Source organism: Lipophrys pholis, assembly GCF_963383615.2.
Source record: "Lipophrys pholis genome assembly, chromosome: 11".
NCBI classification, from domain to species: Eukaryota; Metazoa; Chordata; class Actinopteri; order Blenniiformes; family Blenniidae; genus Lipophrys; species Lipophrys pholis.
In genome coordinates, this window is record NC_137631.1 from 4,594,267 (window position 1) to 4,610,731 (window position 16,465).

At 41.6% G+C, this 16,465-nt stretch overlaps 1 protein-coding gene across 1 annotated transcript; it reads right to left on the minus strand.

The window, feature by feature from the left end:
• cox8b (cytochrome c oxidase subunit 8B) lies at positions 1 to 7,813 on the minus strand. Its single transcript, XM_080475664.1, has 4 exons — positions 7,512 to 7,813; positions 3,782 to 5,248; positions 1,721 to 1,828; positions 1 to 293 (listed from the first exon to the last, which is right to left on the minus strand). Exons 1-2 carry the CDS (start codon positions 7,620 to 7,622, stop codon positions 5,153 to 5,155), a joined length of 207 nt encoding a protein of 68 aa, XP_080331790.1. The 5' UTR covers positions 7,623 to 7,813; the 3' UTR covers positions 1 to 293; positions 1,721 to 1,828; positions 3,782 to 5,152.
• Positions 7,814 to 16,465: the final 8,652 nt, after the last annotated feature.

Here is a 16,465-nt window from a genome sequence, read left to right on the forward strand (position 1 = left end):
TCATCCATCAAAGCTTTATTTTAGCTCCAAATCACAAAGGTGCTTCCATTTTGAAAGTGTTCTCTGCTGTTAGGATGCTGTCCGACGACGCCACATGGCCTGGCGAGCTCCTGTCTCAGTCGTCCTCTGGCTCCTCCCCGGCCTCCCGCAGACAGACGAGGAAGGCCCTGAGGGACTTGAGGACCACATCTCTTCCCTGATGCTCTTCAGGATCTTTGCTCGTCTGCCACTTGTACAAAGCGTTGTCAGAGATCACGCCCTCGTCAGCCAGTCATAGAAGGACTGGAGGAGATCTGGAGAGGACAACAATGTCAGTTTGCTGCTTCTGAAAATACTTTTATGTTGAATCTGATTTTTTACTGTTTAACGAGCTGGTTTCATGTCAAAGAACGAGCCTTTTAATGCACGGTTAAGATTTCACCGACACCTTCAGCACGACTACTACAAAAAGCTGTGAGCATAATGCAACAGTGGCCGTAGGGTATAGGTACTAACAGTATAGCCTTATAATTTGGAGACTTTTATTTGTACAACACCAGCTGGAAATCCAGCATCCCCCAAAATGATCCCACCTTAAAAGGCTGCACAGGTTTGTTAGATGGACTGAGGGACGAGAGACAGTATTTCACTTTATTTTGCAATGTGTTTTACAGTCAGTTATTTTGGTTAAACATTTTTCTACTTTCACACACAAATAAAAATACACATTAAAACAGAACTTCCAATACTAAGAAAGAAATAACAGGGGAGGAGAGAAAGGAGACCCAGAAAGGGAGGCCCACACTCTGAGACCCCAGAAACACCAGGGCATCCCAAACAAGACCGTGTCACAACGGAGACGCGACAGGTCAAATCTGTAGTCCCAATCGGCAACCAAACACAGGGAAAGCGGTCCGCCAGCCTACAACGCGCACGAACAGCGTTCAAGCCACCGAGGGTAAAGCCATGGAAAGGCTGTGAGGGCAGGCTGTAGAGATCGTCGCTCCGCGGCTGGGGTCCTGCCCTGCTGCTTCCGGTGCCAGACGCCAGAGGGGAAGGACGCGCGGGTGGAACGAGTTGGTAATCAAGGCTCCGGTCTGACGTGAGTGGCCGCCTGGTGTGCATGCGCGTGAGCTCACCACGACACAACCACTCAGTGAAATGCTTTTCTTTTACCTTGTCCTCCAGGTTTTACCTCCCAATGATCATGTCTTATTCTCCAATAAACTAAAAACAGGATTATAAACAAATGGAGGGAAATCATTTGTACCCCCAGTTTACAACAACAACTAAAGAGAAAGAGAAGTATTTTGATTCAATAAGTGAGTTTTACAATAATTTCTAGCTGAACAAAGCTTCTGCCAATAGTGCTTTTAGCTTCAGACATCTTAGTCGCTCCAAAAATAGACTATTGAGTATCTTTGCAATAGCAATGTGAGTATCGGATCGGGAAAGTATCGGTATCGGCCGATACTCAATTCTGAAAAATCGGATCGGTATCGGGGGCAAAAAAGTGTGATCGGGACGTCCCTAGTACAAAGGAATTCAACATGGAATTTCTCTTTCTAACTCATGTTGGTAGCGTCCATACAATGTTTGTAAAGTGTGAAAAGCTTTTATAAAATACATTTTTGAAGGAGGTCAGTGTCACGAGTGGTCAAGCAGCAGTCCAGTCTTTAGTTTCCATCCAGCTGCTGGTGGTTTGACTGAGAGGAGAAGCTCCTCCTGCTGTGAGTCTCACCTTGGAGCTCTTTGGCTTTTTGCTGGACTCCATGTGGCAGGGCTCCTCTCTCTGCTCCTCTCTCTGCTCCTCTCTCTGCTCCTCTCTCTGCTCTCGCTCTCTCTCTCTCTAGTAAGTACAGTAAGTAAATGTTATTTATAAAGCGCTTTTCACAAAGTGCTGTACAACAAGGTGAAACTAAAACAGGAGCAGCGACATCACACAGTGGATAATAAAACATGTGTGACTTTAAAACACCAGGAGCCACATATGAAAGCCACATTCTTCCATTTATATAAGAAGTGAACCGCTGGAGAACCGCACCAGGAAACCATCTCAGATTGAAGTCGATCAACTAATATACTTTGATCTACAGTATCAACAGCAGCTGCCAGGTCAAGCTCTATGATCTCTCTCTCTCTCTCTCTCTCTGCTCTCTCTCTGCTCTCTCTCTATGCTCTCTCTCTATGCTCTCTCTCTCTGCTCTCTCTCTCTCTGATCTCTCTCTCTGCTCCCTCTCGCTCTCTCTCTGCTCTCTCTCTCTCTCTGCTCTCTCTCTCTATGATCTCTCTCTCTCTCTCTCTCTATGATCTCTCTCTCTCTCTGCTCTCTCTCTCTGCTGTCTCTCTCTCTATGATCTCTCTCTCTCTCTGCTCTCTCTCTCTGCTGTCTCTCTCTCTATGATCTCTCTCTCTATGATCTCTCTCTCTCTCTGCTCTCTCTCTCTATGATCTCTCTCTCTCTCTCTCTCTCTCTCTCTCTCTCTCTCTCTCTCTCTCTCTCTCTCTCTCTCTCTCTCTCTATGATCTCTCTCTCTCTCTGCTCTCTCTCTCTGCTCTCTCTCTCTCTGCTCTCTCGCTCTCTGCTCTCTCGCTTCTCTCTCGCTCTCTGCTCTCTCTGTTCTCTCTCTCTCTCTCGCTTCTCTCTCTCTGCTCTCTCTCTCGCTCTCTGCTCTCTCTCTCTGTTCTCTCTCTCGCTGCTCTCTCTCTCTCTCTCTCTGCTCTCTCTCTCTGCTCTCTCTCGCTGCGCTCTCTTTCTGCTCACTCTCTGCTCTCTCGGTCTCTCTCTCATTCCTTGGAAGGCAGCTGCTGATGCACTTTCCTCAGATTTTCCTGCTCTTCAATCTCAGCCTCCTTGTGGTTTTCTGACCCGGACCGGATCTTCTAGAGACTCAAAACAAAAGTTTCTTGTTAATGTGAATCACTGAGTCGTGTCGTATTCTGCAGTTTCAGTTCAGAGAACCAAAGCACATTCAGCTTGTGTTGGGTGAGACTTAAGGGGGCTTCCAGGTATTTGACAGCACAGACATCTCTATTGAAATCATACATTTGTATATTAAGGACTGAAAATGTTCCCAACTTTTCAAAATTTTTCAATATTTCTAACTGTAATATTACAAAAAGACTGTTTGGGTTTCTTTTTGTTTTACATTGCATTGACTCCAATCATACTTTCTTTATCAAAATGGATTAAATAATATTTCGACTTCAAGTAGATGGCAATGAAAATGTGAGCAGTACACAAATATTGTGTTTCAGGAAGTTAAAGAAATCATGAAAATTAATCGGATGAGGGGAACATTTGAAAAGTTTTACTTCTTCCTTCCCTTTTTCAGGGACGTCAATTAAATATGAGGTATGTGCATATGTGTCTATGTTTATAAGTGTGTGAGTATACTTTAAATATAGATGATCTATTTTTTTCATAAGATATGATTTATTTATAATACCATCAAAGGGTGTGTGTGTATATATATATATATTTGGATTTGTATGTGTATATATATGGATATTGGTTTAAGTATGTGATTGTACACAAGTGATGTGCCAGATGCCTGAAATGAATTAATAAAAAATAAATAAGAATCTAGAGTTTGTTCTTATTGATAACCTGCCCATTGTATTGTATGTTACATATGAGTTTATAATGTATTCATATAATTTTTCAACTTTCAGACATCTGTGTAGAGCACCATCCGCTTCTGCTTCTCCATCGTGTGTGTGTGTGTGTGTTACCCATCATATAACACAAATCACAACATTCTATCATTGTTTAGCCACTATGAACATTAAAATACGCCACCTCATGTGTCCAGTAGCAGATCTATCGTGGAGTTTCTTTCATGTCCTGAGAAAAATAAAAACACGGAAGAAAAAGAATAAAACCTTAATCAAGGCTTTCATAATTCATGCATTAGAGGGTTTATACTTAAAAAGAGTTTTAAAGATGTAGTGAACAGTCGGGTGGGACAGAAGGAGGGTTTTATGGCAGATGAGATATCTAAATATTGCGGGCTTGTCGAGCGTGACGACCAATCAGACGGCTGCACTGTAGCTCCTCCTTATGGGATCCGTTCGGCAGTGCTGGGTACCCCAACAGAGGGGTGACGGAAAAAACTGTAAACCAACATCTTTTGTCAGTGGGAACAAACGTCGCAGCACACTCGGTAGGACCGCGGCTAAACACTGATGAGTTGACCTTTGTCGTGACCCACTGAGAGCGCCCTCTACGGTTCATTACATGAAACCACGTGTTGAGGGTAATGGGCATGTTCCCCCTTTTTAGAACACCCCCGCATAACTGCACACCGGGGCATTTAGCAGAAGTGACGAGGAGATAGGAACACAGTGCGATCTTCAGTGGTTCTACTGAAACGCATGACGGGTGTAAAGAGTCACGACTCAACGCAGGTGACGGGATCACCGGGGACACAGCGGAGGACGTCTGACGTCTCCACTGTGTCCCAGGTGACGGGGTCCTCTTTTTATATTCTAATAGATGGTGTATTGGCCCAAATACCAAATGCTAAAGGCGTTACTTTTTTTTTGACAGCACATCTAATTATTTCTCGATGGACACACTGAAGGACACTGGAAAATGTCCGGCACTTTACCCACAATGCACCTCAGCAAGTTGCTGATTATTTTGCTGTTTTTTGATCTTCTTCTCTCTCTTCCCGAATACAGAACTCTCTGATGACCTTCAACAGACACTATTTTTGGGGGGCGGCTGTGGCTGCTTTCTCTCTCATAGGGTAGGCTGCAGGTTAGACTCCCAATCGCCCCAATGTCCTTGAGCACTGAACCCAAAACTGCTCCCACTGGATGGATTGAGCACCTTATTTACAAAACAGCCGGCTCCACTGCTTTCAGGAATTTAACCAAAGGAGTTTGATGACGCTGAGTTTAGTTTATTTTAGTTTTTCCTAATTTGCTCTCGTCAGACAAATAAGATCTTCGAAGGTCCGTTTGTGTTTTGAGTCTCTTCTTTTCATTCATGACGATACCGATATCCTCTTTGGCTTGAGCTGCGCACACAAACATTTCAAAGACGAGACAAACACTGAACATGGATTTATTAGTTGGAGAGAAGACATGTGTCACAGGTCAGGAGCTGAGGAGAGCTGGAGGAAGGCTCGGCTCATCTGGACGGCTTCCCCTCTTCCGTCTTCTTCTACTTCTTGTTCTTGTAGTCCTCCAGGTGAGACAGGATCCATCCGGACGGCCCCAGGATGGTCGCGAACAGCACCGTCATGGCGATCGCTTGCTCCTGAGGGAAGACACTCTCATTTTAGACCAGACAGCCTCGACGCCGGTGAAAAAATACCCGTTTGTCTGCAAACTGTAAAGATCTGCTACAGATAGTCTGTTAAACGAAACAGAAACAGAAGGAAAGGCAAAGTAAACAACAACAATACACTGTTGGTTTGCTTATAAAGTAGGGATGTCCCGAGCCGATCGGTAGATATCGGATCGGGGCCGATATTAGTGATTTGAGAGTGATCGGCAAATCCAGCCGATCACCCTGCCGATCTAAAAAAAAAAAAAAGAAAAAGCGGTCCGCAACTTCACCTAATAACCGCGGGGCCATAGACCTATAAAACTAGAGTTATATACAGTGGTTTATGTGTTTATGTGCAGAAGTTTACTTCTAAATTTCTATGTGGTCTGTCTTCTTCTGCTTTTTTGTTGTGTTTGGTGAGTCACAGCGCCCCTAAAGGCCTGGCATGTGTACTACATGCCCTGAAGCCTCGTGTTGAGCCGTGTTCATAGTGAGGTGTGGACGGTTGGTTGGGAGAAGGCCAGGGAGGACAAAGATAGTTTTTTTTCGTCGTGTGGATGTACCCTCAGTTTACAACAACAACTAAAGAGAAAGAGAAGAATTTTGATTCAATAAGTGAGTTTTACAATAATTTCTAGGTAAACAAAGCTTCTGCCAATAGTGCTTTTAGCTTCAGACATCTTAGTCGCTCCAAAAATAGACTATTGAGTATCTTTGCAAAAGCAATGTGAGTATCGGATCGGGAAAGTATCGGTATCGGCCGATACTCAATTCTGAAAAATCGGATCGGTATCGGGGGCAAAAAAAGTGTGATCGGGACATCCCTAGATAAAGTTTGATTGAACTGATTTCAACCTGTTTGAGTGATTTAGTGTTTTTGGTTGATATCAGATCAGAGGTGTGAAACACGTTCTAGTTCAAAGTCCAGAATCAACCCAATCTCACATTTTCCTCATTAAAAACAATCTATTCACACTGTTTTGAATCTGCTTGGGCAGAAGCTGGTTTTGGATTGGTTCTTTTGGAAGGACTGTATTATCTCACGTCCACTTTGAGTCCCACACCCATTCCCACATGAAAACATGTTTATACTTTCCCTTTCAGACCTTTGAGGGACCGAGCCAACAACGTTCCAGCTTCCGATATCAGGGACGGAAGCCAACACTCAAAAAGCACATTTTGTTTTTCGTTTTAAAAAAGAAGCTTTAAGTTGATCCAATGAGCAGGGATAGTTTCCGTTCCTGTTATAAACACTTAGCAGTGTTGCAGTGTTGTTTGACTTGCTCAGATCAAGGTCAGACACTTGGCACGTTATCAGCGGGGGCAGCGACTGTTTACAAGGACAACGGCCTGTTTAACTTCTACAACCCGAGGCGGGGGAGTCCAACATAAGGCCCGTGGGCCAGAACCGGCACGCCAGAGTCTCCAGACTGAAAACCACCAGGCCAATTGTAAACATTTAAAAGAAAAACATTGATCTTTTTTCAAACACATTTCTTAACAGTTAACGGACACAACACATATCGGTGATGAAAGATAGCAAACTAGCATTAGCCTCAAGGCCATGCTGCCGGTTTGTAAAAACACCCACAATGCAACAGCGATAGAGGTTTTATGGGGGGGATATTTCACTGTATTTAGCACCAGGAAGTTACATTAAAATTGGCTTTATGTTGACATTATAGTCACTTTCAGCACTCATCGTTTGGTTCCAGTGAGAATGTAAACATGTTCATCACGTATCCTCCGAACCACAACGAGAACGAGACTCGGTTTCCATTTGAATGTTCTCATGACCAAACAATCTCCACCAGAGTTATCAGAGAATGCAACATTACAGTCCCTATGCTTGGTTGGTAGAACAAAGCCGGTTGCTTATTTCCTTCCATGGATTTGATTCTATTGACCGGATTCTAACTTCCTTCTGACCACCAGAGAGGAAATGGAGCTAAAAGTGTTGTCCTGAGCTCTGCCCTGCGGGGGGGCTGCCCAGACAGGGAGGTGTGCGCTGCACTGCAGCTCGCAGGTCTACGTGTTGGAATTAAGCAGAATCATGGAGAGACAGTGACGCACTTATCTCCCCAGCCCGACCGCGCGCGATACGCGCAACAATACCCGCCTGCAGACAGTTCGATAAGATCACAAACATTTGTGAATGAAACGAAGCAGAAGTGATGAAATAAAGTGTTGAGGCCGGGGGGGGGGGGGGGGGGGGGGGGGGGTGAAAGTCAGGTCGGGTGAAGTCACTCACCCCCGCGCTGATGTTGTGTTTAGCGGGTTTGGACGTCAGGTTGGCCGCGGGCTGAAGCTGCGCGCGGACGGCGCTCCTGAAGAGGCGCGAGGCGGCGGCGGGGAGAGACATCTCGTTGCGTCCGTGCGTCTGATCCAACGGCTCCGGAGAGTGAGAGGGTACTGCGCGCACACACACACACACACACTCACACTCACACACACCTGAGAGAGTGAGGCAGGAGGCTGAGACACACACAGACGAATGGAAAGTGACGACGCTTTAATTGGTCGTATCGCCTCCGGATATGTGACACCGTGAGTGCGCGTGCGTGCGTGCGTACGTGCGTGCGTGCGTGACCGCGGCGTCCTGGTTTGACCTCCTGCAGGCGGAGCTGCTGTCCCACTCCACCACAACCCCAAATGGAGCTCGTTTACTCTATCGATATTAGATATCTAGCAATATTGTCACACAGCATAATTTAATTCTAAGATTCTCCCCGTGAGCTTTAAAGTTATACATGTTGTCTTTACAGAGTAATTACTCATTTTGTTGCTGTCTATTCATTTAATGCCCCAAGAGAGCTCAAATGCCCCCCCCCCCTCCACACACACACACACACACACACACACAATATAAAAACCCTGAAGTCTGAGGTTCTGTTTACACCACGATGTTTCAAGTGAAAACACTTTTTGTTTGTGTTTTCGTTTCAGAAAGTTTTTGCATTTACACAGCAACTTTTTGAAAACGATGTCCATTTACACCGAAATGGCAGAAAACGATGTAGTTTGTGTACTGTTCTTACAGTTCTTAAGTTGTTAAGTTCAAACTTGATGTTTCATTCTTCTGAGGCATTTCCCGCATCAGCATTAACTCTGTCAGTGATCTACTGAGGTCACGCTGCCACCTTTGATACCACCTAACATTACAGTTACCATGTTGGGCCGCAAGGTTTGTATTTGCATCTATTGACCTTTATTGCTGGTATTTGAAGTGTTTTATATGATTGCTTTAGCTCATAATGTTTTTTGCACTTTGAGATTTACTAATGCAAAGTGGAATACAAGTAAAATTATTATTATTATTATTATTATTATTATTATTATTATTATTATTATTATTATTATTATTATTATTAACCATCATAATCAATAATAATAATAATAATGAATTAAAAATATTAATAATACTTATTATATTATTATTAACATTATTAATAATAATAATCAAAATAATAATAATGAATTAAAAAATAATAATTATTATTATATTATTAACAATAATAATCATAATAATGAATTAAAAATAATTATTGTTATTATTATTATTATATTATTATTAACATTAATAATAATAATCATAATAACAATAATGAATTAAAAAATAATTATAGTTATTATTATATTATTATTAACATTAATAATAATAATAATAATAATTAATAATAATAATAATAATAATAATAATAATAATAATAATAATAATAATAATAATATTGCAAGTTGTTGTTTGCTTTTGTAATGAAACCACATACACATGCAGCATTACACAATAACAATTGGAGTACAAGGACATTCCTATGGACAGACGACCAAGTTGGATTCTTATTACGGTGACTGTCAACCCTAAAACTACCAAGTTCGGAGAATCTGGACTGGGAGTGATGACACTCTGGAGGCAAGCGTTGCTCTTATTGTCCATCTACTGCGCATGTGCACAAGAACTACAGCCGTGGTGCGCAGACGCAGTGGCAGCATTTTCAAAAGATTGTTTGTTCCCCCGCCGTCTCCACAGAGTCTGAGTGTGTCCAATAAGTTGACTTTCCCTCTGCTTCCACGGTAATAGGGCCAGAGTGTCAAAAAGTTCCACCTTGGGAGCCGTTTTAAAAATGTTCTGTTGTTAGCGGGTCTGAGCGCTGTTGTCGTGTGAACAGACGCCAGAAACACAACCAGAGTTTTGCCTTTTCACTTGAAAATATCACGTTTACCTATACAACAATAATAAAACAATATCTTCCAAACAAAGATCCATTGTTTCATAATCTTAAAGAAACATGATCAAGAATCAATATAAAAGCAAACAACTAGACAAAGTTGTCTAAAGTAGTGCAATGTCTTTATTATTACAAATTGTTATACACAATAAATTCAGTGCATCGTTAATATATTGTAAACTGTGTTTCATATAAAGTGTTAAATTATTTAAATAAAACACAATTTCTGGTTAGAATGACATGAGGTGAATCTATTTCTTGAGTTTATTCTGGTTTCCATTCGTAGTGTAAACCCATCGGTCACATCCTCAGATGAAATCTGAGCACAAACCTCCCAGTTGATACGGATTATAGTGAAACAGGTGACCTGACGTGTTTTGGTTTTAAATGTCTCCTCTGGACTGAAGCTAGAGTTAGTAGTTGCATCAAATTGGCATATATGCCATGAGGGATGTCACAAACTGTTTTATAACTTTTCTTTTTTTAAATTTTTTTGTATGTTTCTTCATTTTCTTTTGGGCTGACTGAAGACTGCAGATCTGGCACTCTCCACCAGAGGGCGCCATAGGAGCGTGTCTCGGTCAGCTTCATGGAGAACTGCTACGACATGACCATAGTTAGATAGATAGATAGATAGATAGATAGATAGATAGATAGATAGATAGATAGATAGATAGATAGATAGATAGATAGATAGATAGATAGATAGATAGATAGATAGATAGATAGATAGATAGATAGATAGATAGATAGATAGATAGATAGATAGATAGAAGCGCTGACACAAAGTTATTATTCATTTAGAACTCTAGAGGAGCCAGATTCATACAGTGAATGATTAAAACACTGTCAGCCAATAAAACACATCCAGACTAAAGAAGACCATGATCAATATACATTCTGTATTGCCAAATATGATCTATTTATTTATAAGTTATCAACTCGAATATCATCCGCTTCACACAGTAGATACTAATATCAACTGGAAACATCCTTTAATGACGTCCTGAACTGTCGGCGCTCTGCTTGTTGATCTCCTTTCACCTCCTCGAGGTGCCTCTCCCATCCACTTTGTACGGGAGGTTTCTCAAAGTTTTTTGCCATTTATTGGGAAGCGGTTTGCTGAATCGTTAACAAAAGTGACAGGACACCATTCCCTAACGTTACAGGCGTTTTGATGTGCCTTAATGTCTGTGCTCCCAGCCGTTGCGGGACGAGGTACGTGCCGATAACTGGGGAGGAAAAATAACGATATTCAACGGGTTCTTAGTACAGTAAGAAATCTTTGTGCCTTGCCACTTCGGCAGGCACAAGAATTAAAGCCAATAATGTAGTTTTACTGAATATTGTAGTTACAACATGTTAATATTTGAGTTTAACTTCAGAGCCTCTCTCATCTCTCATAGATACAGAGAGAGAGAGAGAGAGAGAGAGAGAGAGAGAGAGAGAGAGACAGACAGACAGACAGACAGACAGACAGACAGACAGACAGACAGACAGAGAACGCTTGCCCCACATTTCAACAGTTACAAGAAAGATTTAACCTAACCCAAAGCCTTCTTCAAATACTTAGAGGTCAGAAGTTTTGTAAAAAGCCTGTTTCCATCTTTTCCTACTGACTTGGAATATCTGTTCCTGTCTGAGCCGTTCGAAAAAGGACTGAAAGCTAAAAAATCACAATCTGCTGTCACAACTGGACGATGTCACTACATTTAGTCAATTTGAAAAATGCCCAGCAGGAGGATTTGGGTGTGAGAATCACAGATAATCAATGAGAAAAAGCTGTACTAAATGTTCACTCTGAACTCCTGGACTTCTTCAGTTCAAAGTTTTACATAATCCACATTCTTCCAAGTTGAGACGGTTAAACGTGTTTCCTCCTGCAATAGACGTAAACAGCTACTGGCTTCATTCGCACACGTTTTGGAACAGTCCTCAGACTTGTTGGAATAAAGTCTTCCAAACTTTGTCGAAAATATATATATAAAAAAAATACAAGATAGTATGAGACACTTGCAACTGGAAAAAAAAAAATATATATATACTAAAAGTCTTGGTTATGAAAATTGAGATATTCTGAATCAGGTACAAGATTTGTGGTGAAAAATATCCTCTTCACTGCATTCACTCTGCCGAGCAGTGAGACGGGAAGGGTTCTCCAATGTTGTATAGCATCTTTTAATCTTCTCAGCAGAGGGGGAACATTTTACTGAAAGAGAGAAGAGTATTGTTTTGTAATTTCAAATAGGTAAATCTATTCGCTACCAATTTAAATGGAAATTGTGTGAGAGTGTTTGTCAATGAAGGATTGGTTGACATCGTGGTGCTTTTAGCCCAACTAATTCTATATCCTGCAAACGTACCAAATAGAGTGATTTTGTCCGACATTATCAAGACTGTAAATTCTGGTTTCGTTACATAAAGGAGAATATCATCAGCATATAGTGAGATTGTGTTTGCTGTTTCTTTTGCGTAATAGCCATGACTTTGAGCAAGCGGTTCTATTCTGAGCGCCAATATTAAGGGAGAAAGTGGGCAGCCTTGTCTAGTAGATCAGAAGAGTTTAAAAGAGGGAGATAATGTGTGATTAGTAAGAATGTGTGCGGTTAGTTTATTATAAAGACGTTTGATCCAAGATAAGAATTCTTTCCCAATATTGAATCTTTGGAGGTCCTCAAATAAATAGGGCCATTCAATTTGGTCAAAAGCTTCTTCAGCGTCTCGTCTGGGCCCCATAAGATCTTCTTTCTTTTTTGTATACATAATATTTAGGAGGCGTCTCAGGTTACAGGAAGAGTTCCTATTTGGTTTGAATCCAGTTTGGTCTGGGTTTATCAATTTATCAATTAAAAGTCTCTTGGCCAAATTTTTTTTGCGTACAATTTTCCAAGGGTACTAAGTAGAGAGAACGGGGCAGTATGATACTACCTCCTGTAGATCCTTCCTGTTTGTATGAATGACTGTAATTACAGCTTCTGTTAAGGTTGGTGGGAGGCTGCCATCAGACTGTATGTGTATACATTCTATATAAATATGACGAGAGGGTTATACCATTATACTTTGTGTAAAACTCGTCAGGTAACCCGTCCGGGCCTGGGGCCTTCCCGCTTCTCTACGGACTAATGTATTTTTGTATTTCCGGAACATCGAATTGCTCATTTAAAAGTTGATTGTCTTTTTCACTAAGTTTTGTTAAGAAAGTCGTTCACGGCTGAGGGTTCCGCTGTAGTACTGGATGTGTATAGATCAGTATAAAATTCAAGGAAGCTACTGTTTCTATCCTTTGGTTTTGTCAAAGACTTCCCATCACTACTTCTGATTACATGTACAGTCCTGTCATTTCCCATCTTCCGTAGTTGTCGTTGCAAGAAGCTTCTGTGGTTATTTTCTCCGAATTCAAAGTACTTTTGTTTAGTGCGTTGTAAAGCCCTGCTTATTTTTGATGAAATGTAATAAGTTGTATTGGTATTTCAGATGAGCTATTTTACTGTTTAAACTTGAGGAAGGATTATGAGCGTTTTCGTTCTCAAAGTCTTTTATCTTTCTTTTTTTTTCCAATTGTTGGACTTTCATTTGATCCTTTGTTCCTTCTGGAAGCTTCATACGACGAGACCGAACCTCTCATAAAGGTCTTGGAAGCTTCCTATCATATCGAGGAAGTTTCGTTTCAGAACTATCATTTTTTTTCAAAATATAATTTAATTTGTGTTTCCAGATGATTTTTTTATCTGTCAGTGATTGAGGATGAAGCCTTACATGACTTATTCGATTCTTCCAGGTGCAATGAGAAGGAGCGAGGGCTGTGAGCTGAACTCTCCATGTTGTGAGGGTCAGTATTCAACACAAAGGGCGACCATTTTATATCAGCTATTAAATAGTCGATCCTCCTGTATATATTATGAGCTGGGGAGTAAAAGGAGGAGTCTCTGCCGGTGGGATTCCGTGTTGACCAAATGTCTGATCAATTTGAGTTCTTTATAAAAAAATATTCAAAAACTCACTGGAGTTATTTTGGGGGGATTCATTGGGATGAAGACCTGTCCGGATATTAGTCTAACGTCGTATTAAGATCTACACCTATTATTAACGTAGTTTGGGATAAATCTAGCAGAAGAGCGAGAACTGTTTTTTAAAGAACTGAGGGTTTATCTGTGTTGGGTGCGTAGATATTTACCAACGTGAGGTGTGTAGTATACAGTTCTCCAGTAGCAAACAAATTTCTCCCTTCCTTATCAACTAGGCTATTTTTATAAACTAAAGGTATACAGTACCTCTCCTAATCAAAATAGCAGTACCTCTGGACTTACCTGGGACTGTTGAGTGATAAACACCTGCTATTATGGGAGTTCTTTTTCCGACGGGTTTCCTGAGGGAATATCAGGACTCAATGACTCCAGTGTGCCAAGGCTTTGCTGCTTTTAATTGGGTTATTGAGTCCTTGTGTATTCCAGCTTGTGAAAGTTAAACCTCCTCGTCCCCTGTTCCCTGCTGTCGTCCTGTGATAGCATTTAGATTGAAGTATGTTTGCCGTGTGCCAGATCTTGTTTCCTACATCAGAAGCGAGTGTGATTCGGGTGAGGGAATGTTCTCGGCGTAGTCTTCGGCCTTTATGAGATTGGTAAACCAGGATTCTACGCCGCCATATGTCACCAGAAGCCTCGCCGGGTAGAGTAGGCCGTACCTGACGCAGGAGTAGCTCCCTGGCTCGATTGAAGATTGCTCTGCGCTTTGCAACGAGTGATGGATAGTCGGGGGAAATCTGTATTTTCCGACTTTGGTATTCCATATATTTGGTCACTGCTGCTTTCCATGAGTTCTCCTCGAGGATGTGGTAATAGTGTAGGTGCAGTATAATGGGCCCGGGTGGTTGGTGTGAGTCAGGCCGCTGTCTGAGGGTCCGGTGCGCTCTACCGATGAGTGGTTTGTCCTCCAGAGACAGGACATCCCGCACTAATTTTGAAGCAAAGTCACTTGCGTTGGATCCTTCGCTTCCTTCGGGAACGCCGTTGATTCTTATGTTGTGCCGTCTCGAGCGACCCTCCAGATCATCACACGTTTCCGTCAGCCTCTGCACTTACCAAGGCGTGTTACCTGCGTTTGCGACGTGGTGACGAAGTCCGAATGATATGTAGTTGATTTTTCGATCTGCCCGATCATCTTGTTGTGCGCCGTCACTGACGTCTGAAGCGCTGAAATCGAAGTTTCTAGATCCTTCTCGGCCGCGGCTAATTCACGGCTCGGGTTGTCGTAAATGTTTTGCATTCTGCTGTCGATGGTAGAGCTTAAAGTGGGCCATTTCTTTGCGTAGAGCTGTGATAGCGGCCAGCGCCACACTGTTGGGTGGGTCCCGCTCCTCGGCCATCTCCTCTCATGGTTCGGCCCCAGGCGAGCGGGGAGCTTCTCCGACGCCGCCTTTGTCGCTCGACTCTGTTTTCCTATTTTTGGTTCTGCCCATGACGTATGGTCTCTCAGTGACGGGAAGGGAGCAACTTCGTATTAACTGAGAAAACTTGACAAGGAATAACGTCGTGTTGACTGGATTAAAAACACAATTTATCGGAGCTATCGGGAAACACGTGCGACCCCTCCATTGCTCCACAGCCCCCCCCCCCCCCCCCCATGTTAGCTATATTATTGACATGAACACGGTTCAGTATTCACTTCTCTTCCTGTAATTCTGAAACCTTGTTCTCCTCCCACTCAGATTTCTTCTTAAATATACCTAACGATTCCTTTTCATTTAGAAATATTACTCAGGTGCAGCAAACTACAGATAACTTCAGCTCAGATTCAGGTCCGGGTCCCGATGGTCTGGAAGTTCAATTCTTAAAAACTGCTTCAGATGTTCTGGCTTATCCCCTGTCCGATTTATTTAACTTGTATCTATCGACATCTTCCACCCCACGGTCCTGGAAATGCACCAGTTTTCTCTCTGTACGAAAGTGGAGACACCCAAGACATATTCAACAATAGACCGATCTCCATTATTAACAGTTCTAGCAAGGTATTTGAAAAAAAAAGGATTTATATTCAGTAATTATAATATATAAACAACTTCAATATCCTTTCCTCTTATCAATCAGGATTTAGGCCTACCCTTTCTACCTCAAAATCTTCCAATGGGTTCTTGCTTAAGGACCCCTAGTGCATGTTTTTTGGGGAATTTAAGACTTGTGAACCAGTTTTTAAATGTAAACAAACAAGAGGAGCTTAAACTAAAAACCTTTTGTGTGCCCACATCTCGGCATTTGTTGTGTTTTTAAAGATAGTTTCTTCTCTTATCTGTTTTTATTTTGTTTTTATTGTGAAGCACTTTGTGACTCCATGTCTGTGAAAAGCGCTATAGAAATAAAATTTACTTACTTACTTACATCCTTTGACAGGGTTACTACAGGTTTCCACAAGTTGAATTTAAAACCTTTTTAAGACGACTTAGAACCAAATTTAATGCCTATTTCAGACTATATTTCACGGTCAACGTAAATTGGTTCCTAATTAGAACCAGGTCCACCAATGTCACTTTCTTTGAAGTTTGGACATTTCCCAGACACATCTAAACACAACAGACAGCAAAACAATGTATGGCAACAAAACTTTAGTGTGGCCCTTCATGGTTAATTTTGTAACAATCAATCTTTCGACTTATTCAGCAAAAAAAAAAAAATCAAATGTTGATATTTATTTGTGTTCATTTTATTTTGAATACAACTAAAGGGCCAAGGCATAAAATGTGTACCATGACAAATGTAAACAATAAATTAAATATGATCAAATAAATAAAATGTTTCCTTTCAGAGACATTTCGGAAAACCTTTAGGCTCGGTCTTCAACAACAACAACAACAACAACAACAACAACAATGAATCAAAAACTGCAGTTTCTCACTTGGAGGACTAATAGAAGTTTATCTAATCTTAAATTCTTAGTCTGATGTTTTGAGTTGCAGTTCGTTGAAGTGACCAGCAGAAGGCAGACACGC

What these genes read in the sequence shown, in the direction of transcription:
- cox8b (XM_080475664.1), bottom strand. Translation starts at nt 7,622, where the DNA reads ATGTCTCTCCCCGCCGCCGCCTCGCGCCTCTTCAGGAGCGCCGTCCGC. An exon ending in AACACAACATCAGCGCGGGG is followed by an intron (nt 5,249 to 7,511) that starts GTGAGTGACTTC and finishes GTCTTCCCTCAG; the next exon opens with GAGCAAGCGATCGCCATGAC.